This window comes from Rhinatrema bivittatum, chromosome 9 (assembly GCF_901001135.1).
Source record: "Rhinatrema bivittatum chromosome 9, aRhiBiv1.1, whole genome shotgun sequence".
Classification (NCBI taxonomy): domain Eukaryota; kingdom Metazoa; phylum Chordata; class Amphibia; order Gymnophiona; family Rhinatrematidae; genus Rhinatrema; species Rhinatrema bivittatum.
Window position 1 is genome coordinate 128752323 of NC_042623.1, and position 22479 is coordinate 128774801.

Genomic DNA, 22479 nt, shown 5'->3' on the forward strand with positions numbered 1-22479 from the left:
ATGAATGTCTCCCTAAAAGTTCTTTGTCAACCTGTTCCAATGTATTCCACCCCTGAGGCGACAGTTCAGTTCCATGTAAACCGGTGCGTTATGTATTGTATACAGGAACATCGGTATATAAAAATTAAAAATAAATAAATAAAGTAAATAAATCAACTCCAGCGTTATAGCTTCTAAAACCCCTCCCCCCACTCTGCTGACTCTAGTCCTGGAAAAGACTTGAGGGTAACCAGGCACTTCTGCTTCCACCGCTGCTAGCACAACTTCTTAAATCTCCCCCAGCAATGGCAGAAAGCTTACTGAGGCTTCCCTTTGATTGCCGAGTCTCACCTCCAATGTTGAGAAGGCAACTGGCACTTGCTGCAATGGCCTTAGCATGTCTGAGATTCCTCTCTCAAGCAGAATACCCATCTCAAATGAATTCTCTCCTCATGATATTTCTTCTCCAGTACCAGTAAGAAAACTGGAGAATGAGGGGATCTCATGCAAATCAGAGCTAAGGAAACCTCCACCTCAGACCACCAGCATCCAGATGAAAACACTGCAAAATTTGGGACCATAAACCTCTGACTGAGGAAGGGAGAGGTGCACGCACACTACCTTTCCCCTTCTTCCCTATGTTCAGCCAGGAAATCAATCTAGTGAGAAAGATAGGAGCCTGAGTTTCAGCATCCTAACCCGTGGATGCCCTTGAATTTGCCATTCTTAATACCCATTCAACTCCATAGTCAACTACCAGCTAAAGCTTAAGTTTTAGAAGAGACTGAGGGGCTCACAGGGCAACGTGCGTGTGTGGGAACTCCCATGCATGCACAGCAAAGTTTTCTGAGCTCTGAAAGCCTGGTTTGTGTTGCACTGTCAAATTATGTCATATGGATAATTATTCCTGCTATCTACAGAGATCCCTGTTTACAGATAAACAAACTTGCTGTCTTAAAAACAACCTAAAATGTGGACTGTACACAATATCTCAAGTAATGATTTCCTTGCCCAGCAATGCAACTGATCTGTGAAATATTCAGGGAGATAGGATTAATGTCTCTTTCTCTTTTTTGTTTCCTCTTGCTCCTTTTGGCTTCCAGCTCAATTGTTTTGGAAATTGGTACCATGAGCTTTCATTCACAACTACTAAGATTTTTTTTCCAATTGTACAGTATATCCCTTCTCAGCTTGCTTTAGTCCAAATATTGTAGCAGTGATCCTTGGCTGTTGGGCAATGCACCAAGGCTCCTTCTGGAGTCCAGCTGTCATGGGCCCTAAATTGAGTCACTAGATGCTGCAATTACATTATAATGTCTCTTCTCTAGTGGACTGTAGTGCTGGTTCTAGTCTATTATATTCTCCAAATAAACGTATTCAATGTTTTTTCTGAGTTAATAGAAAGAAAAGTGACAGGTAAGAAAATATCTCATAAATAACATTTAGGAGGCAAATTTCAAAGAAGGAACATGTGGAAATGTAACATACTATCAAAGCAATTTTCAGAAGCCTATTTATGTGCTTAAATTGTAGTTAGTTATGTGTGTAAAACCTATTAACAATTCAATGGCATATATTGTAGCAATTTTCAAAAGCCCTTGAGTAAGTGCATTTACACATGTAAAACCTTTTAAAAATCCCCCCCATATTGTATTTATTTAAATAATTCATGGACATTATAATTAGAAATAAAAACTGAGACTTATGTATTGTAATTTCATATACCAATTACTGATTAAGGAAGTCAGCTCTTTTTTTTAACACTATGCATGTGGTTGGTTACAGCTTGGGAAGAAAAATGGACTGTCGTTAAACACTTACCACTAGCTCCAATCCTGAAAGAAAATATAGTTCTCTAATAGACAGGTTTTAGTGAGCATTGCATAAGATGTTAAAACCTATCTTTAATAGTTTTGGTAAGATATAAGAATAATAATTTTCAAAGCTATGTCTGCTGGTAAAACAGTGCATTACTCAAGGAAATGGCCTTTTAAAAATTGCCCACCTTATTATAGGTGGGTAATTGTACATGTATTTGGCCATTATGCATATTTTTTATCTGCAGTGTGAAGGTGTTTTTATGTGCATATTAGATTTTTTTATTTTCAAAAGTATGTGTGGAACTTTTCCAAAAATATATATCAGGTGAATTTTCGAAAGAATTACACATGTAAATGTAATATACAATCATAGCAATTTTCAAAAGTCATTTATCCACATCAAGTGCACATAACATAGGAAAAACCTATTGACAATTCAATGGAGTATATTGCAGCAATTTTCAAAATCCCATTTATATGTGTAAAGTGCATATACACATGTAAAACTTATTTTTAAGCATGCAAATGCTTTTGAAAATTAGGCCTTGTGCACACATTAGCAGATACAAATTTGTGCAGTTTTGATGGAATAATTTCAAAAGGAAACTATGCACATAGTTTCTCTTTAATGCAGGTGCAAACATATGTGGATAGAAAGTACCTACATTCCCAAGGCTGAGAAACTCATAGGGAATTTCCCTTCAAAAATTAGTTTGCAGGCCCATCAAGATTTTTCTTTAATGCCCCTAAAAATCTTTAGCTCTAGATGCTTTGGACTGAATATAGCTTTTCCTATTTGCATTAAATTTTAATTAACACAGACACTAACCCTTCTTTAATGAATAGCCTTTCTACTTCTGTTTTATTACTAAAATTGCTGTTATGTTTAAGGAGATAGCTCATCTTAAAAGATGTCTGGCTTCTTTACAAGTTCACGTACCCATTTTTAATACCCATTTTTGCTTTTAATTGAAAATTCAGGTTCTACTCCCGGTTTGTCTGCCACTCCCCCTGCTTCCTTGCCTGGATGTCTTACCAGTGTGAAAGCATTGCAGAAATCTCCAGGTCAGCAACGAGAACGGAAATCCTCCTCGTCCTCAGAAGACAGGAGTCGTATGGTAAGGGGGATCAGTCCTCATTTTTTCCTCCGTGCATTCATGCCACTATAAGTGCTGTTTAAATGATAATATAGAAATTGAACAGCATTAGTTGGAAAGGACAGCCCTGAAATTTAGAGGGAGAAATTCAGCGCCACCTAGCCAGGTAAATTTGGACTAAGTTAGCTGGATAAACTTACCTGATAGCTGAATACATTCAGCTGCACAGCCATGCCGCTGAATATCTTGGCCAAATTAGTCATATAAGTTTATCAGGCTAACTTGCTCAGCCTGATAGCAGCTGAATATGGACCCCATAGTACTGTACAAGGTGTAGTTAATAATAAATAAGCTAAATTTAAACATTACATAAAAACATCTTAAATTAATCTTATTTATTAACTTTCCCTCATATAAGTAGTATAGAAAGGAGCAGTTTAAAAGCCTGAAATTTTTAGAAGAAACTGCCAGAAAGCAGTGCATTATTGCAGATGTCTTTAATTTGTTTTATTATTGGTTAAAAAAGGAAAACACTGCATCATAATTGGTTCCACTTTAAAATGAGTCACATTATTCAAGCAATAGATAGTGGTGAGGATATGGCTATTCCTTCATTGTTCAGTCATCTCTAAGACTGCAGAGAAAACCATATTGCCTACAAGAAAATATTTTGAGGCCAATATTCAGTATGCTAGTGAGCAGACAAACTGTCTGAATAACGTTAGCTCGATAACTTTGAAACTTAACTGGCTATATTCACGCAAAGCTGGATAATTTTGCACTGTCCCCGGAGCTCCTTTTTTTAAGTGCCGGGGATTTTCAAAAGTTGTCATTTAGCCAGATAACATACAAGTTATCTGGATAAATGCCTTTAAATATTGATCTCTCTGTTATTTTAACTTTAATTTAAAAAAAGTTTGGCAAAAGAAAAGGAAATTGGTGAAAATGTTGCAGATCTTCAAGAAAGGGTAATATAACAGCCAGACATGGGAGTTAGGAAGTGTACAGAGAGTCCTGTATTATCATATATTTTCCCTGCAGCATAAGTGAATTGAAGATCATTTAAATACTAGTTGAAAACTGGAAAATTAAATTAGGGAAAAAAGGGTGGTCAGGTAGAGGTTCAATTTCTGGGTTGACTGTCAGGATCGACAGATAGGGTCAGTATATTCTAACCTGAGAGAATCAAAGCTAAAAGTCATCTGCACAGAAAGGGTAAAGGGTCTGAGTAGGGCTAAAGTCTGTACCCATGACCTTAGCCTGAATTTTCACAGCAAATTTATACAGCTGAATCCGCTTTGAAAATTCCTGGGTGCATGCAGGAACATGTGTGCGGGAAATTACACCTGCTCCCGAGTAGGTATAATTTCTTGGGTGTACGTTTATATGCCTACTTTTAAAAATCGAAAGTATGTCCGTAAATGCTTTCCTAACCTCAAGCCGGCCCTCCAGAATGCTTATTGCTAGTGTGGAAAGAAGTACTCACATAATCAAGTTATACATGTACTGTCCCCTGTACCAACCCCCTGGATGATTTTCAAAACTCATAAAATTCATTTGAAATTTACCTCCTATAATGGACACCATGCAGTGGAGGGTAGGAGTAATAGTGGGTCAGGTTACAGAGTGAAAAGGAAGGAACATATAGGAAATTGGAGAGGGTGATAGAACAACATGGAAAGTCATGTTTGCAGATGCTCATAGTGCAACTTAGAATTATTTATCTAAAAGCTATTATGGTGGAAGAATAGATTATTGTAGTTATAGACACTGCATTATTATTTAATGCTGATCAGTGTTAGGAAGTAACCACACTGGGATATAATTTTTCAAAAAGGACAGGATAGACAGTGTTGAAGAAGGGGTAACTTTATATGCTATGGGCAATGTAAAAACCATTAAGGTACCAAGTAAGCTAGGCACAGCTGAGTTGCTATGGGCTGTCTTGAAAAAAACCTAAGGTAGTCCATATTTAGACATTGTCTGGCTAAGAAAGTTAGATAAATATATTTGGCAAATTTAATTGGGATATTCAGTGGTGCACTGTGTCCAGATAACTTAGAGTTAGTTGGATACATTTATCTGGCTAACTTTAGACCTGCTCAGTAGCAGGTCCCACTTGTCTAGCTAACTTACTGGGTCATTCATCAAAATGCGTTAGGGCCCGAATGTGTGTTAAATGGGTCTAATGCATACAATAAATATCACAACGCAAGTTAGCATGCAAATTTTAAATTTGTTATGCAAGTGGGAGACGTTAATGCAAATTGGGGTCTTCTACCACAGAATGCGGTAGAGTAATGCACAGTAATGTGGGATTTAATGTCAAATAATTACACTTTTTTTTTTTTTTTTGCAGTATCAGGGGAAACTGTTTTAATTGCATGATCACAATCATTATCGCAAGAGAGAGAGAGCAATAGAGAGAGCACTGTAATAGGGATAAGATTATATATATATAAATGAGAGAGAGAGAGAGAGAGAGAGAGAGATATCTAGCACTGTAATACCAAAAATTCGGCAATGGCTACCTAGCTAGTGCTTAGTATAAGCCACAAAAAACCCCTAAAAAGGGGGAGGAAAAAAGCACCTAAGTTGTCTTGTAATATTTGATACCATCAATTTTTAAATTAAAAATTCATATTTATTGAAAATATTGTAAAAATTTAATTTACATACAATCCATGGTACTCATACATGAGTTTAATATATAAAATACACAATACCTCATTTATCTGAAAACCACTCCTCAACCCTAAACTATAACTAATCTCATACTGTTACTAAATTGATCACCCTTTATACTTTAGCACAATACACCTTAAATTTCTATAATTTTTCATGTATAACTCATTTTCATCAGTTAATACATAAAAATAATATTTACAGTACATGTAGCATTCATCCACTTATCTATTAATTAATAATACAGTACATTACTGAAAAAGAAACTATTATCCCCAACTATAATTTTCCAATATCTATTCATTTCCCACTGTGTTGTTTTGATGGCTAACCACGTTGCTCGCTTGTCCCTGTCAGTTTCCCATTGTATCATTTGATGGTGTAATCACATATCTCACATATTCCAACAAGGCCTTGTTTCACCTGTACGGCTTCTTCAGGGGAACTTTTATTTTCAAACGAAACCATCAAATGAAACCATTTTGCGTGTAGCTGATATATATAGCGTGTAGCTGATATATATAGCGAGAGAGAGAGAGATATCTAGCACTGTAGATGGGTACATTCTACTCAGTGCAGGTTTGAGGAGACAGTGTTACATAGACAGAGGAATTAACTGCAAATTTGAAAGAAATCTAGAGACTGCATCATACAATCAACTCCTCTTGTTGTACCTTTCATTGATTCAAATGATAGAAATTCTTTAGTGATTTCAAATTTGCAGTTAATTCCTCTGACACTGTATGTAACACCACTACCCCAAACCTGCCCTGAGTTGAATGTACCCATCTACATTGCTAGATATTTATAGAATCCTCTTCTCCCTGTTACAGTACTCGCTGTCTCGCTCTTTCTCTCTCTCTGGTAGCTGGTATAAACCACATAGCATGCCACACATAAATTAACGTGTGGTGCATAAAATGATGTGCGATACTGTATCGCACTTTACAGAAATTGCCTATGCAATGCAGAAGATAGGAAATTAGCCTAACAATGCCCATTTGTATATTGCAGGCGCTATTTCTGCTATATCTATAGCATTTTGATGACTCTAGGGATTAGCCAGATAAGTCTGAATATGGACAGTTATCCAGCTAATAGGGTGATTCATCAAAATACGATAAGGCGTTCACTCACACTGTTGTCATTTTGTGCATTCAATAAAACTTTCAATACAAAAAAAAAATACGATAAGGCGTTAATGCTATAACGCATGTGATAATCGTATTATCGCACGGCACGAATGCAAATTTTTAGAAGGGGTGGGATTGGGGAGGGGTTTGGGCAGGATTAATTAAAATGAGGGGCAATATCGCACCGTACAATAGCATGCATTAAGCTATTGCATGGTTTTAACGCCGGAAATAACTACACCTTTTTTCCTGGCGTTAAGCTGTGCGATATTCCTGAAACAGCCATAATGCAATTTGTGATAAATATTGCAAATTGCATTTCAGCCATTTCTGGCCTTGGAGGGAGAGGGGAGAGGAGTAGAGAGAGAGAGAGAGTGTAGAGGGGTTTATTATACAAAAGCAACTTGGCAAGCAATAATTCAGTTTAGCATTAAAAACAGAAAAGTATACATGAGTAAAACCAAAACAAAGTTTAGCCAGGCCCATGGAGGACCACAGAAGGAAGATGCTCAACCAGACCCCCCTGAGAAAAGTTTTGCGGGACATGATAAGAGTGGCAGAGTATCCCTTAAACAATAAAACAAAAGTGGGAGGAGGTACCACCGTGGCCAGGTCATTGCCCACTCCTGTCCCGAGAACGCACAACAAAAGGTAGGGGAAGAGTTGAGCCTTTCAGCAAAAGGCCTAGCTCTCGGGCTTCCCACATAGCTATTGCCTCTCTTCCTCCCAGCTACCAGGCATGGCCGTGCCTGCCCCTTGCCGCCGACCTCGCAGTCACTAGTCACACGAGCCAGGGCTATGCACTCCCAGGCTAGTGATGGCTTCATGGTGCTTCCTCACTCCCATAATCCATTACGGAAATTCATGGACAAGTGAGTGCAGGGAAGGCTGATCCCAGCCCACAGAGTACAACTGTCCCTCCTGCTAGCCAGACCAGAGCACTCAGCAAATGCAGCAAGGAGAAGCCACAAGAGCAGAGGGAGGTGGGAATGAACAGCTCTGCCATCCCCTCCCCCACCCTAGCTGTGACATAAAGCTCTCTCTACAGCCAGGAAAGAGGGGCAGCACCTTTACCACCTCTCCCTCCTACCGGCAGGGGGGCGCGGGGAGACCCTATAGCAAACACCAGCAGCCAACAGAAATCTTAGAGGGCTAAAATCCAGACTATTTCTGGACATTTGTGCCCTCCCTATGGTTTCCGAACATGAAACAAAAAAATCTAGAGTCCAGAAAAAATCCGGATAGTTGGCAACCCTAAGGAGATGGGAAAATTGAATAAACTGTATGGTTTTTATCTGATACCATGTTCTGTGTTTCTATGTTATAAGTGTAATTTGTAAATTATAATTTGAAACACAGTATTAAGCACTACAAAATAAAACTGCACAAAAAATGTAAATCTGCTAAGAAAATAAAAGCAGTACCTGTTTATGTTCAGTTGATCTTTCACATTCTGTTTCAGAAAACCCTTGGGCGGCGTGACTCAAGTGATGATTGGGAGATACCAGATGGCCAGATCACAGTTGGGCAGAGAATAGGTTCTGGATCCTTTGGAACTGTTACAAGGGAAAGTGGCATGGTATGTGGAACATTGCCCAAGGTGTAATCAGGGTTTGTAAAAAAGTGTTTGTAGTCACATAAAAATCATATTGATTTTAAAAGAGTTATCTTTGAGTTGCTTGTGTGTCCCTTGCTAGATACTGTAACTTCGGATCAGATATATTTATTTAATACATTTAAAGCCCACTTATCTACTATTCTAGGCAGGTAACAAATAGAAACACTCATAAAAAAATTAGACAAAACCTAAAACTCAACATAGAATTCTGCTTACATTAAGCTCAACAGATAGAAAAGAGGATGTCAGAGTTGATAGGGGCCTTCGTCTTAGACTAACATCCTCAGAGATCTGCTCAGTTTACTGGTTCAGAATTCTGTCTTTATGAACATTTCTCTTCTGTAAATTGATTAATGGGCAGGAAAAACATTTTCATTTAATAGTGTGGCTGTACTATTGAATATGCCTCCAAAGTCAGCCAGATCATTTTATTTGGCTAACTTTGCTAGTTGGACAGTGACTGAATATGTACCCCTCTATGTCTCTACATTTATTGATATATATTTTTTTTTATTAGTCATACATCTAGTTTACACTTAAAAATGTTATGCCTTATTTAGATATGATTGTAGATGATTTCAGTGACATAATGCCCAGATTTAAAAACATGGTGGGAAAATTGATGGAGATTCTTTTGAAGGAAAGGATAGTTTGGCTTTCTACAATCCAGTGGATTTGCAGGATCTGAGGCAGCATGGTTTTTCCACAGGCAGATCCTGCCAAAATGATTCTCATTGATTTCTTTGATTGAGTGACTCCAGAATTCGATCAAGGATGTGCACTGAATGTGGTTTACTTCCCATTTCAGCAAAGCTTTTGATACTGTTCTGCACAGGAGGTTCATGAATAAATTGAGCAGCATTGGGCTGGGTCCCAAGGTAGTGGCCTGGTTTAGAAACTGGTTGAGTAATAGACAGAGGATAATGGTAGAGAAAGGTGAGAAGAGAAAGATGATTAGGAGAGTGCCTTAGGGAACAGTCCTAGTGCCAGTTCTTTTCAGCATCTTTGTCTGCGATATTGTGGAGGAGTTAGAGGGAAAAGTTTGCCTTTTTATAGACGACACTAAGATCTGCAATAGAATAGACATCCCTGAAGGAATAGATAGAATGGAAAGTGATCTATGAAAGCTTGAGGAGTGGTCTAATACTTGGCAGTTAAGATTTAATCCAAAAAGTCAAGTGCCTTATGCAAATGAAATAAACTTATTACAAAAAGCAAGCTGCAAAGTAATTTCAACAAATTAAAGAATACAGAGAATGTCTCTAAGTAATATTGTATCCGGACCATCATACCACCCCACAGATACTGGAACAAATTCTTTTGTTTTCCGGTCTTTTCATCGCTAAAGGTACACTTTAATCATCAGTCTAAAGAATGAGAAACTTTATCATTCTATCATGAATTAGGATTGAAAAGCACATTTTTGAGATACGTATTCTTCCCGCTATACAAGAATTAATTGGCAGCCCCTGGGGCAGCTGTGGTGAAACGTGATATCATGTCGGGCTTTGCTGAATGGGGAAGTATCTCTTTTTATTAAGCATTTAAAAAAGCTAAAAAACTAAAGTTTCTTGTTCTTTGGACTGATGATTAAAGTGTACCTTTATGGTGAAAAGACTGGAAAACAAAAGAATTTGTTCCAGTATACGTGGGGTGGCATGATGGTCCCGATACAATATTAGTTAGAGACATTCTCTGTATTCTTTAATTTGTTGAAATTACTTTGCAGCGTGTTTTTTGTAATAAGTTAAGATTCAATGCCAAAAAATGCCGAGTCATGCACTTGGGTTCAGAAATCAACGGGAGCTGTATATAATAAGTGGTTTAGAGCTGATATGCACTGACAAGGAGAACGATATGATAAAGCGGTGGCCAGAGCCACAGACATTCTTAAATCCATAGGGAGAGGCATAACAAGTAGAAAAAGAAAGGTAATAATGCCTCTCTACAAGTCATTGGTGAGGCCTCACCTGGAGTACTGTATTGAGTTTTAGAGGGTGTATCTCAGAAAGGATATAGAGAGGCTAGAGATAGTTCAGAGTTTGTACAAAAAGTATTATAAGCTGAGACTGAAGGACCTTAATGTGTATACCCTAGAAGAGAGGCAAGATGTGGAGGGTATACACACTAAGGCATACCCTGAAATGTTTATGCACATTTAAATACCTGAAAGATTTTAATGTACAAGAAGCAAAGCTTTTTCAATGGAAAGGAAACTGTAGAACTGGGAGTCACAATATGAAGCTGTAAAGGGTTAGCTTCAGGAATAAAGTCAGGAAGTATTTTTTTCATGGAGAAGGGTGATAGATGCCTGGAATGCCCTCCTAAAGGAGGAGGAGAAAACAAAAACAATAACAGACATAAAAAAAAGCATGGGATAAACACACAGGATCCCTAGTTGCAAGAGAATGGTAATGAGGCATTAGGCAACCTTCACTGAGTGACATTTACTGCCCAGAGCAGCAGTGGTGTGTCTGCATTGTGCTTCCTGGAGGGCACAAGATAACCTGCAAGGAGTGGTAATTGCAACCCTAAAAGGACACACAGTAGAAATTGGGTTCCTTTTGGGAATTTGATCTACTTTGCATAGATGCGGACACAGTCGCTATTTGGCAGACTGGATGGACCTCTATGGTCTTTATCTGGTGTCATTTACTATGTTACTATGTTTATTTTAATATCATAGTAGATTTACCCTTTATCAATTTTATCTTCCCTTTGGCATAAACTTTTTCATCTCTCATGAATGTTTTCTTAATATGAATCTATCTTTGGACCTCCTAAATACTTATTTGATATTATAATAAGACCCCTTAATTTGCCTTTTCCAGTGAATGTCTGTAGTCTTACTAGTCTCTCCTGATATATATCATATTTACTGAACTATAAAAATGCACCATAGTTGTGAAGGTTTTATAAGTGTGACATTATGTTAGTCACTTGCTAGTGGAGGTAGTAATGGGATTTAACCTATGGAGTACCTCCTGGAGTGGGCATTCTGCTTCTGGTATAGCTATGAGAGGAGTGGGGAACCTGCCTCAACAACCAATATTCCATTGTTGTAGCAGGGGCTGCAGTCTCCAGAGTCTACTGCTGCTAGAGTGACAAGATGCAGTGGCGAGGCTAGAACCATTACTGGTGCAGGGGGAGAGTCACACTTCAGTAAGGAGCAGGTCATTCTGCCAGGTCACAAAATCCTTGGCAGGACTCCTGAGACACCCACAAAGTGGCAGCACATGATATGTGTGAGCCATCTTCATCTGCAGAATGTTCTTAGTGTATGATTGGAATATAAGACACAGATATTTTAGCCCCGTTTTTGCAGAAGCACAAAAACTTCAGAGATATGAAGAAAAATGAAAAACATCAAAATAAAACATTCAGGCAGAACCCAAAGCAGTTCACCAGGAAATGGGAAAAACACCTTAGTACTGTTAAAACACTACAAACCAAAGCTGAAACAGGTGGTTTTGGAGACATTTTTATGAGGATTTCATAGAGTATAATAGGGGAACAGAATGGCTACCAAGCATACAAGAGAATAGGGAAAGGGAAACATCAAAACTATAAAATGGCTTGAAGTAACAACAAAAGAGCTAGAAACCTGGTTAAAAAGAACCCAAAATTGGAAGAGCCCTGACCCTGATGGAGTATGCAACTTTTGGCTAAAATATTTAAAATCTCTCCATCATGACCTGGCAAACTGCAAAATTAATTGATCAGATTTCCAGAACTAACACCACAATGGATAATAATAGGAAGAATACTTCTCCTTCCAAAGGGAGTCCCAAATAACTTCTGCCAAAGTTATCAACCAATAACATGCCCATCTGCAAGCAGTTTACAGCAATAGATGCAGATAAAATATGCAGTCACATAGACATTAATAACATCATGAACAGAAGGGCAACAAAAGAAGAGCATATGGAACTAAAGACCAGTTGATGCTCAATAAAGCCATTATGACCATAAGAACATAAGAAATTGCCATGCTGGGACAGACCAAGGGTCCATCAAGCCCAGCATCCTGTTTCCAATAGAGGCCAAACCAGGCCACAAGAACCCTGCAATTACCCAAACACCAAGAAGATCCCATGCTACTAATGCAATTAATAGCAGTGGCTATTCCCTAAGTAAACTTGATTAATAGCCGTTAATGGACTTCTCTTCCAAGAACTTATCCAAACCTTTTTTGAACCCCACTACACTAACTGCATTAACCACATCCTCTGGCAACAAATTCCAGAGCTTTATTGTGCGTTGAGTGAAAAAGAATTTTCTCCGATTAGTCTTAAATGTGCTACTTGCTAACTTCATGGAATGCCCCCTAGTCCTTCTATTATTCGAAAGTGTAAATAACCGAGTCACATCTACTCGTTCAAGACCTCTCATGATCTTAAAGACCTCTATTATATCCCCCCTCAGCCGTCTCTTCTCCAAGCTGAAAAGCCCTAACCTCTTCAGCCTTTCCTCATAGGGGAGCTGTTCCATCCCCTTTATCATTTTGGTTGCCCTTCTCTGTACCTTCTCCATTGCAACTATATCTTTTTTGAGATACGGCGACCAGAATTGTACACAGTATTCAAGGTGTGGTCTCACCATGGAGTGATATAGAGGCATTATGACATTTTCCGTTTTATTAACCATTCCCTTCCTAATAATTCCTAACATTCTATTTGCTTTTTTGACTGCTGCAGCACACTGAGCCGACGATTTCAATGTATTATCTACTATGACGCCTAGATCTCTTTCTTGGGTGGTAGCTCCTAATATGGAACCTAACATCGTGTAACTACAGCAAGGGTTATTTTTCCCTATATGCAACACCTTGCACTTGTCCACATTAAATTTCATCTGCCATTTGGATGCCCAATCTTCCAGTCTTGCAAGGTCCTCCTGTAATGTATCACAGTCTGCTTGTGATTTAACTACTCTGAATAATTTTGTATCATCTGCAAATATGATAACGTCACTCGTCGTATTCCTTTCCAGATCATTTATATATATATTGAAAAGCACCGGTCCAAGTACAGATCCCTGAGGCACTCCACTGTTTACCCTTTTCCACTGAGAAAATTGACCATTTAATCCTACTCTCTGTTTCCTGTCTTTTAACCAGTTTGTAATCCACGAAAGGACATTGCCTCCTATCCCATGACTTTTTAGTTTTCGTAGAAGCCTCTCATGGCTTCTGAAAATCCAAATACACTACATCTACCGGTTCACCTTTATCCACATGTTTATTAACCCCTTCAAAAAATGAAGCAGGTTTATTAGGCAAGACTTCCCTTGGGTAAATCCGTGTTGACTGTATTCCATTAAATCATGTCTTTCTCTATGCTCTACAATTTTGATCTTGAGGATAGTTTCCACTATTTTTCCCGGCACTGAAGTTAGGCTCACTGGTCTATAGTTACCCGGATCGCCCCTGGAGCCTTTTTTAAATATTGGGGTTACATTAGCCACCCTCCAGTCTTCAGGTACAATGGATGATTTTAATGATAGGTTACAAATTTTAACTAATATGTCAGAAATTTCATTTTTTAGTTCCTTTAGTACCCTAGGATGCATACCATCCGGTCCAGGTGACTTGCTACTCTTTAGTTTGTCAATCTGGCCTACTACATCTTCCAGGTTGACAGTGATTTCATTCAGTTCGTCTGACTCATCACCCCTGAAAACCATCTCCAGAACTGGTATCTCCCCAACACCCTCATTAGTAAACACGGAAGCAAAGAATTCATTTAGTCTTTCTGCAATGGCTGTATCTTCCCTAAGAGCCCCTTTAACCCCTTGGTCATCTAATGGTCCAACCGACTCCCTCACAGGTTTCTTGCTTTGGATATATTTAAAAAAGTTTTTATTATGAGTTTTTGCCTCTATGGCCAACTTCATTTCAAATTCTCTCTTCGCCTGTTTTATCAATGTTTTACACTTAACTTGACAATGCTTATGTTTTATCCTATTTTCTTCAGATGGATCCTTCTATTTTTTGAAGGATGATTTTTTGGCTAAAATAGCCTCTTTCACCTAACCTTTTAACCATGACGGTAATCGTTTTGCCTTCCTTCCACCTTTCTTAATGCGTGGAATACATATGGACTGTGCCTCTGGGATTGTATTTTTAAACAATGTCCAAGCCTGTTGAACACTTTTAACCTTTGTAGCTGCACCTTTCAGTTTTTTTCTGACTATTTTCCTCATTTTATCAAAGTTTCCCTTTTGAAAGTTTAGTGTTAGAGCTGCAGATTTACTTATTGTCCCCTTCCAGTTATTAGTTTAAATTTGATCATGTTATGATCACTTTTGCCAAGTGGCCCCACCACCGTTACCTCTCTCACCAAATCCGGTGTTCCACTAAGAATTAAATCTAAAATAGCTCCCTCTCTTGTTGGTTCCTGAACCAATTGCTCCATGAAACAATCATTTATTACATCCAGGAACTTTATATCTCTAGCAAGTCCTAATGTTACATTTACCCAGTCAATATTGGGGTAATTGAAATAATTTTTGCAGAATTAAAGAATTAAAAAATGATGAAGGTGGATGATTGAGTAGTCCGGTTAGTGTCTGTTATAAAGACATATAACGTCAGGCTTGCTGACACCTTCTTAGGCTAATATTTATAATATTGCGATCTCCACATTTTTTGTTACTAGGTAATTGAAATCTCCCATTATTATTGCACTGCCAAATTGGTTTGCTTTCCTGATTTCTCTTAGCATTTCATCATCTGTCTGACCATTTTGTCCAGGTAGACGGTAGTATACTCCTATCACTATACTCTTACCCAACACATATGGGATTTCTACCCATATAGATTCTACTGACCAGCTGTAAGAAAGGTTGAAATCCAAGTATAGAATGCATTGACTATAAAAAAAAAAAAAAAAAAGCTTAGCATTACATACTCTTGGATAATAAATTACCTTAAAATATACAGAGTGAACCTTGGATTGACTGAGTATACGTTTACCATGAAAATATACCAGAATACAGTCTAAGTTAATTATGATAATGGACAATATGTCATTCCTAACATCAGGATACAGAGGGGAATATTTCAGGACAATTATCTGCCACCACTTCTGTTTTGTCTGGAATTGAATCCATTGAGTACCCTTATTAATTCTTTGGGCTGTGACATTAGCCTTAATTATAGAGACACTAATGATCTACAGATAACATCATACCCAGTTGTAGATGATTTGAAGCTCGTGTGAATGTCATTTAACAGAACAACTTTGAATAATGACGAGCTTCTCAGATGAATGTCAGGATAACATTCAGTCTGAACAAATGTGCTAAGACAGCTGCTTTTAAAGGCAAATCAAGCAAAATTGAAATCAATTTGGTCCAAAGAATGTAACATAAAAGAACTTGAGCCTAAGGGGGGTGTGTGTGTGTATATAAATCTCAGAGTAGAAAAAACATGCAACAATCCAGCATAATTTACTGAGGGAAAAGATCAGCAAAGATCGGCAAAGAATACTATAGAAGACTGAAATTGATATTGAAAATTGCTTTAACAGCATAGAATAAGATATACGTTTTAATCAATTTGTAATCCCTGTACTGTCCTATAATTTTGAAATTGTAGACTGGCTCAAGAATGATCTCAAGAGTTGGATATAAGATCAAGAAAACACTCCATGCCCATCAAATAAACAATAAGAATTGGTGCATGTTGAGATTGTATCTTCCAAGAATTGAAGGTCATATGGGTCTTATAGAATAGATTACATATATAGAGCTGTTATTAAAGGCCTTCAAGCATGTCAGACAGGAACAACAGATCCAAATACTCAAAATGTGCTGAAGAATAAAAGTGAACATCCAAAATAAATTGTTTTAAAAGAGCAGAAGGAATGAATAAGAGTCTTCCAGTGTAGGAGAACCGGAGGAGAATATAGTGATTTCCTGACTGCGTTATTGGAACCAAGGTTTCTGTCTTACCTGCCGGGACCTGAGGAGCCTTGCACCCGACGCTGTTTGTCGGAGAGAGGGGCAAAAGGAGTTTAAAATCTGCACTCCTGCCAGTAACCCCAGGAGAACCGGAGGAGAATATAGTGATTTTCCTGACTGCGTTATTGGAACCAAGGTTTCTGTCTTACCTGCTGGGACCTGAGGAGCCATGCACCCGACGCTGTTTGTCGGAGGGAGGGGCCAAAGGAGTTTAAATTCTGCACTCCTGCAGTGCGCCGCAGCCACCGGCGTGCCACCAAAGCTGCATGCGGGGCTTTCCTCGGGTTTGCCTGGAATTATTCGCTTTTTCGCCCTAACTTGGGCTGTTTTCTGAATTGGAATATAATCTACTTTGGAAGTGAGACACAATCGGCATAGAATTTAGGAACGTCGATCTGGTAAATATTTATTTTCTTCTTTTGAACATTATGCCAACTAAAAGGAAGGAGAAAATTAGGGGTTTTCCCACAGAACTCTTATCCTCCTTAACTCAACTAGAAATTGATCATTTCTTAAAGCAATTGGAAAAGGAGGCTGCTGGGGAGTCTGTTGGTGGATCCCGGGAAGGAGAACGGGAGACCACCTTAGATGAAGCATCCTTAAGCCCTAATCACCGACCACCTCCTGCTCAACGTAATTCCAGTGTAGAAGTAGTCCAGACACTCCAACTGGTAGGTGGGTCTGGATTAGTGGGAGCTTCTCCTGTGATTACGCCAGAAGTAGGGAATGCTTCAGAAGTGGTGAGTGGACCCACAGTTGCTGAGGAAACATCTGAAAGAGGGGAGCAGCATTCCCCAACCTTTGAACAGATAAACCAACTATCACAAGCTATTGTAAGGTCGGAGATGGGCACACTTGAAACAATCTGGGACGTAGTATCTGGACTGAGTTTAGCCATTAACAGGCTGGAAAATAAAGTAGATCAGGTTTCTTTGAATTTTCAGACTAAGATAGATGAGGTACGACAACAGTCAAATGATACTTTTTTAAGAGTAGGGGAAAATGAGAAATGTATTAAATCTTGCCAGAAGTTAAATGCATTAATTGTCAAAGATCAGTTAGCTTGTTCAAAGCGTCTTGAAATAATGGAGAATCGAATAAGACGCCTTAATGTAAGAATTTTAAATATTCCTAAAGTGGTAGCTGAAATACCGTTCATTACCCTAAAGAGGTTTCTTAAAGAAGTCTTAATGTTTTCAGATTTATTTATTTATTTATTTTATTTTTAATTTTTATAGACCGAAGTTCTTGTAGGGACTACAAATCAATCCGGTTTACATATAACTTTTAAATGCCCAAAAAGAGTAGGGGCTTTACATAGAACAATAAAACAAATAACAATAGAACAATAACAATGATGATGGAACAAATAGAATATATAACCAATTAAACATAGTAATATAGTAATAAATATTATATAGAAAATAAATATAAAAGAGATAAATATAGTGTGAATACAGTATAAATACAAAAGATGAAAGACAGATGAAGATATTCCATCGGTTAATGTATGTTACCCCTTAATAAAAAAGTCTTCTGAATCACAAGGTTTGATTCCCACAAATTTAACAATTTTTTTGGAAAGTTCAAGCATGGATGTCCTGGATATGAACACATTAATAGTTTCATTTATCTCAGGGCAGGATGTAAATAAGCTAATGCATAGATATTTTCAAAAATTTCCATTACAATTTTATGCTCAATCTATAAAAATATACCCAGATTTGGTCCCTGTAACTAGAATTAGAAGAAAGGAATTCCTGGCAATAAGGCCAAGAGTTATATCTCTAGGAATGTCTTTTCTTTTCTTCGTTATCCATGCAGTTGTGAAATTAAAAAAGATAACCAAACTTATGTATTTACACAAATAGAACAACTTCAACAGTTTTTTGGGCTCAAGTACCACTTTCTTCATCACCGAGGCTTTCAAATGACTAGGCTATAAGTTTAAAGTATGCCAATTGTTAAAATATGCTAATGTCTAACTTATCATGTATTGTTTGAATATCTCCTTACAACTAAAATATTTCTATGTCTCACAATATCCTAAAATTTCCTAATAAGGTAATATTTTTGATTATACAAATATATATTATATCTCTATCTATATTGGAATTTTTTTTTCTTTTTAATTTTGTATTAGTGAGATATCTTGGTGAAGATGGAGGGTTATAATCTGAAAGATCTGTTTAATAGATATTGCAAATGTTATTGTAAAAGTTATGTTCTTTCATCTGTAAACTGAAAACTTTGATAAATAAAGATTAAAAAAAAAAAAAGAATCTTCCAGTGTGTATGAGGGGAAAGAAGCAAATTTGCAAAGCAATATAACAAGGTGGTAGCTAAAGCCAGAAAGATGCTGGGCTGCATAGAGAGAAGCAGGAAAAGGGGCATATTTGAAAAAGACAGTGACAGGATGGAAACAGTCCAGAGGAAGGCAACCAAAATGGTATGGGGTCTGTTTCAGAAGGACCTACAAGGAGAGGTTGAAGGATCTAAATATATATATATATATATATATATATCCTGGAGGAGAGGAGGTACAGGGGAGATATGATACAGACCTTCAGATAACTGAGAGGTAGTGACAGTGTACACACTTCAAACCTTTTCCACTGGAAAGGAAACAGAACTAGAGGTCATGATATGAAACTCTAGGGGGGACGACTCAGAACCAGTATCAGAAAATATTTCTTGATGAAGAGGGTGGTGGATGTCTGAAATGCAAGATGAGGTGGCGAAGATGAGAAAAGTTAATACATTTAAAAGGGCATGGGACAAACTCTGCAGATCCCTAAAGGATTAAAGAAAGGGATGGCATTACATTTCTGCATGGGGGTAATCTGCACAGCGTGGCAGTTACTACCCTTAACAGAATGGGAGTAACCTTCATGGAGCGGCAGTTACTATCTTTAACAGAATGCATGGAGCACCAGTTACTGTAATTAACAGATCACATGGGATACCCTGCAAGGAGTGGCGATTACTACCCTTAATAGAACGTATAGGGGTAATCTGCACGAAGTGGCAGTTACTACTGTAAGCAAATTGCTGGGCTGACTAGATAGACCATTTGGTCTTTATCTGCCATCATTACTATGTTACTATATTTGCAAAGCAAGAGAAAAATAATTTGCAAAAACAAATGCAGTGGGAAATAGAATTTACTTAAGAAATTCCACATGAATCAAAATTTGACACAGGAATAGCTGTTACGACTGTCGCTGCCCAATGTCTCCGCTCTGCCCTCCTTACCTCTCTGGCGACTCTTCCTGCGGTTGACGGATGTTTGGCTGCCGAGGCGTCTGCCTGCCGTCCTCTCCGGCGTCCCCGGTCCGGCTTGGGTGCTGCCTCCCGCCATGCTGTCCAGCTGCCTTAGGGCGTGCGCGCCGCGAGGCCCTGCTTCAAATACTTTATTTGGTGCGAACCTCAAGGGCGTCCCCCTGTGATGACGTCGCGCATCCCAGAAACAAAAAGCCTACGCTACTGCTAGCTAATCGAGTTAGCAAAGGGATTCCTTACGGATGGGATTCGCTCTCCGTACCTAGCTACTCTGTCTCTCCATTTTTGGGCTTACTCTATTTGGGGTACCCGCTCCTCGGGGTCCTCTCTCTTCTCTTACAGGTCACTGTCTGGAACTGGTACTCGCTCCTCGAGGGCCCATGTTCCCGGACTCGCTGCCTGGACTTCACTTCTGCCTGGAAGATACCGCTGCCTACACCATCAGTGAATTACCATTTACTTCTCTCAGAGCTGTTCCCTGGAACCAGGTACTCGCTCCTCGAGGGCCTGCCTCTATTCCAGCTCCTGTGATTCCTACTGAGAGAAACCACTGTGTGAGTACTCAACCAATGAGGCTCTATTCCAGAACCCTGCATATACTTCATTGTACTCACTATCTCAGTTTCTCTTCACTACAGCACAGCCATTGTGGGATCACTGTTCCAGAGCCTGAGGGACTAAAAGCCCAGCCAGGCTTCATCTCTGTTCACTACTGCCACCTCCGGTGGCTCCTCAATACTGTTAATAAAAGATCTATCGTGTTGTGTGTCCTAAGCTGAGCCTGTGGCCCCTCACGGGACTTCCCTCCCGTGGGTGTGGTCAGCAGCCACAGTGTCCAGGGGTCCACCCAAAAAATATAAAGTACTCTCTATTATTCATAGTCTAATACACAATTCCTCTTCCACCTGGCTCTGTTCTCTACTCTGTATCTACAAACCCACTCGACATCTAAGATCACTAACACAAAACTTACTAGACATTCCATCACCTTGACAGACTAGATTAGATATTACCAGAATGAGAGCGTTCTCCGTAGCAGGATCCTCCCTCTGGAATTCTTTACCTAATCCTCTTCGCTTAATATCAAATCCTCTTCACTTCAAAAAATCTCTAGAAACATATCTCTTTCAACTTGCATTTAATATTTCATCAAATCATTCTACCTCCACTATTCAATCCTCCACCACCCCCTCCTCTCTACCTTTATGAAACTTCTTTCAGATGATCCATTATCATACGGACATATTTCACTCCCCCCTTCTCTCCCCCCTCTCTTACTAGAGAATTCTTCCTACACCCTACCTTGTTTTTCTCCCCACTTCTTGCTCTTTCCCTTCCCCTCTGTTTATTTTCTTAAACAGACCTAGGGAACAGCATCTTTCTTTTAATAAGAATTTTGTTTAAGGCTAGTAATCTATCTAGCTATATATCAATTTTATGTATTTTTAAATCTAATTTTAATTTGTTAGTTTTTATACTTTGTAAACAGTTTTGATAAAATCTATTTTTAAAAGCAGTATATAAACACTTAAATAAAATTAATAAATAAATAAACAATAGCTAAGGAGAAATGAACTTAAATTTAAAGATGAAAGTTTAGGACTGTAGCCAAGATGGTTCGCAGCTAGCATAGAACAAGGCAAAACAGATAAGTGCAGTTTCTGTAAAATAGAACTGGAAATGGTTACACATATCACTGGATCATGCTGGTGTTAATTTTCATTGCACTAGGTTATAATTTACTTTGATAGTCAAACCCCAAAATGTTTCAGCATGCTTGACTTGTGTTACATTTTTATTGGCTTGATGTTGTATTGTTTTTTATGATGTACATGTTTTTATTGTAACCCAGAATTATAGCTAGGTGGGATAAAAATATTTTAAATAAATAAATGACAGAAGGCTGATCCGCTGGAAATTATGCAAATATTATCACTGTATCAGAAAAGCACTTGGATTATGTAGAGAAGTTATGACCACCTGGGACATTCCTATTCCAACCGATAAAAAGCTTGATGCATGAAAACCAGAAATATGAAAAATGGAATTGCTATTAGAAGTGCCAATACCATGCAACTATTGTGGATCATATGGAGATACAAAGACTAAGAAAAGAAGCAGAAAGACACAGAAGTAGTCCCAGTTCTATAGGGTACCTCTGGGCTGATTAAAAAGAGCTTCCAAGCATGCCTTGATATGATGCCTATACATATTACATCTTACATTCTAAAGAAGGAGGCTCTTTGGCACAATGCAAGTATTGAAAATGGTATTAGCAGTAAATCTGAGAACTTGAGAATTAACAGAAATGGAGCTATCATTTAGATTCTTTGCTACTGAAAGTCCTGAATCAAAAGGAGTTTTCCTGTAAAGATATTCTCTGCCTGGCTATTTTTCTCGATTGGGCATATGAGCCAAGTGGTGGTTTGCATTTTTTTCTTATTAGGATAGCTATTCTTGGTGGTTTCTACTTGAGATGTGGAGGGTGAATCTTGATGGGTTTGTTGTTGAGGATTTGAAGTCTCTTGATTGGTTGATTTGAATGATGATTATATGGTTTAAATAGACATACAGATGGAGGGATTTGCATAAGCCGACGCTCTGAAGTAATGTTTGCTTTGAAGTGACAAGGATGACCTTTGCTGAAATGAGGTGTTAGGAACTGAGGTAATGTCTAGTATTGGCAGAAGACATGGAAAATAGGGAATTAGATTTATGGTTGGTTAATTGTTTATTGGTTTCCTTTTAGTCTTTTTTTGATGATCAGATATGACTGGACTGTGTGAAAAAAATGTCTCTATATTGATTTGAATGGTAAATTCTGGGGACATGTGTTTAGGTAATTTTTGATTCATTGTTTATTTTTTTTCTTATGTCATTTCTATATTATGTTTAGTCCC

At 38.2% G+C, this 22479-nt stretch overlaps 1 protein-coding gene across 1 annotated transcript in view; it reads left to right on the forward strand.

The window, feature by feature from the left end:
• BRAF (B-Raf proto-oncogene, serine/threonine kinase) overlaps window positions 1-22479 on the forward strand; it is a 409670-nt gene that overhangs the window by 162934 nt on the left and 224257 nt on the right. Inside the window, 3 exon segments of the mRNA XM_029616061.1 lie at window positions 2781-2917; window positions 8177-8270; window positions 8273-8293. Coding sequence (XP_029471921.1) covers window positions 2781-2917; window positions 8177-8270; window positions 8273-8293 — 252 coding nt within the window.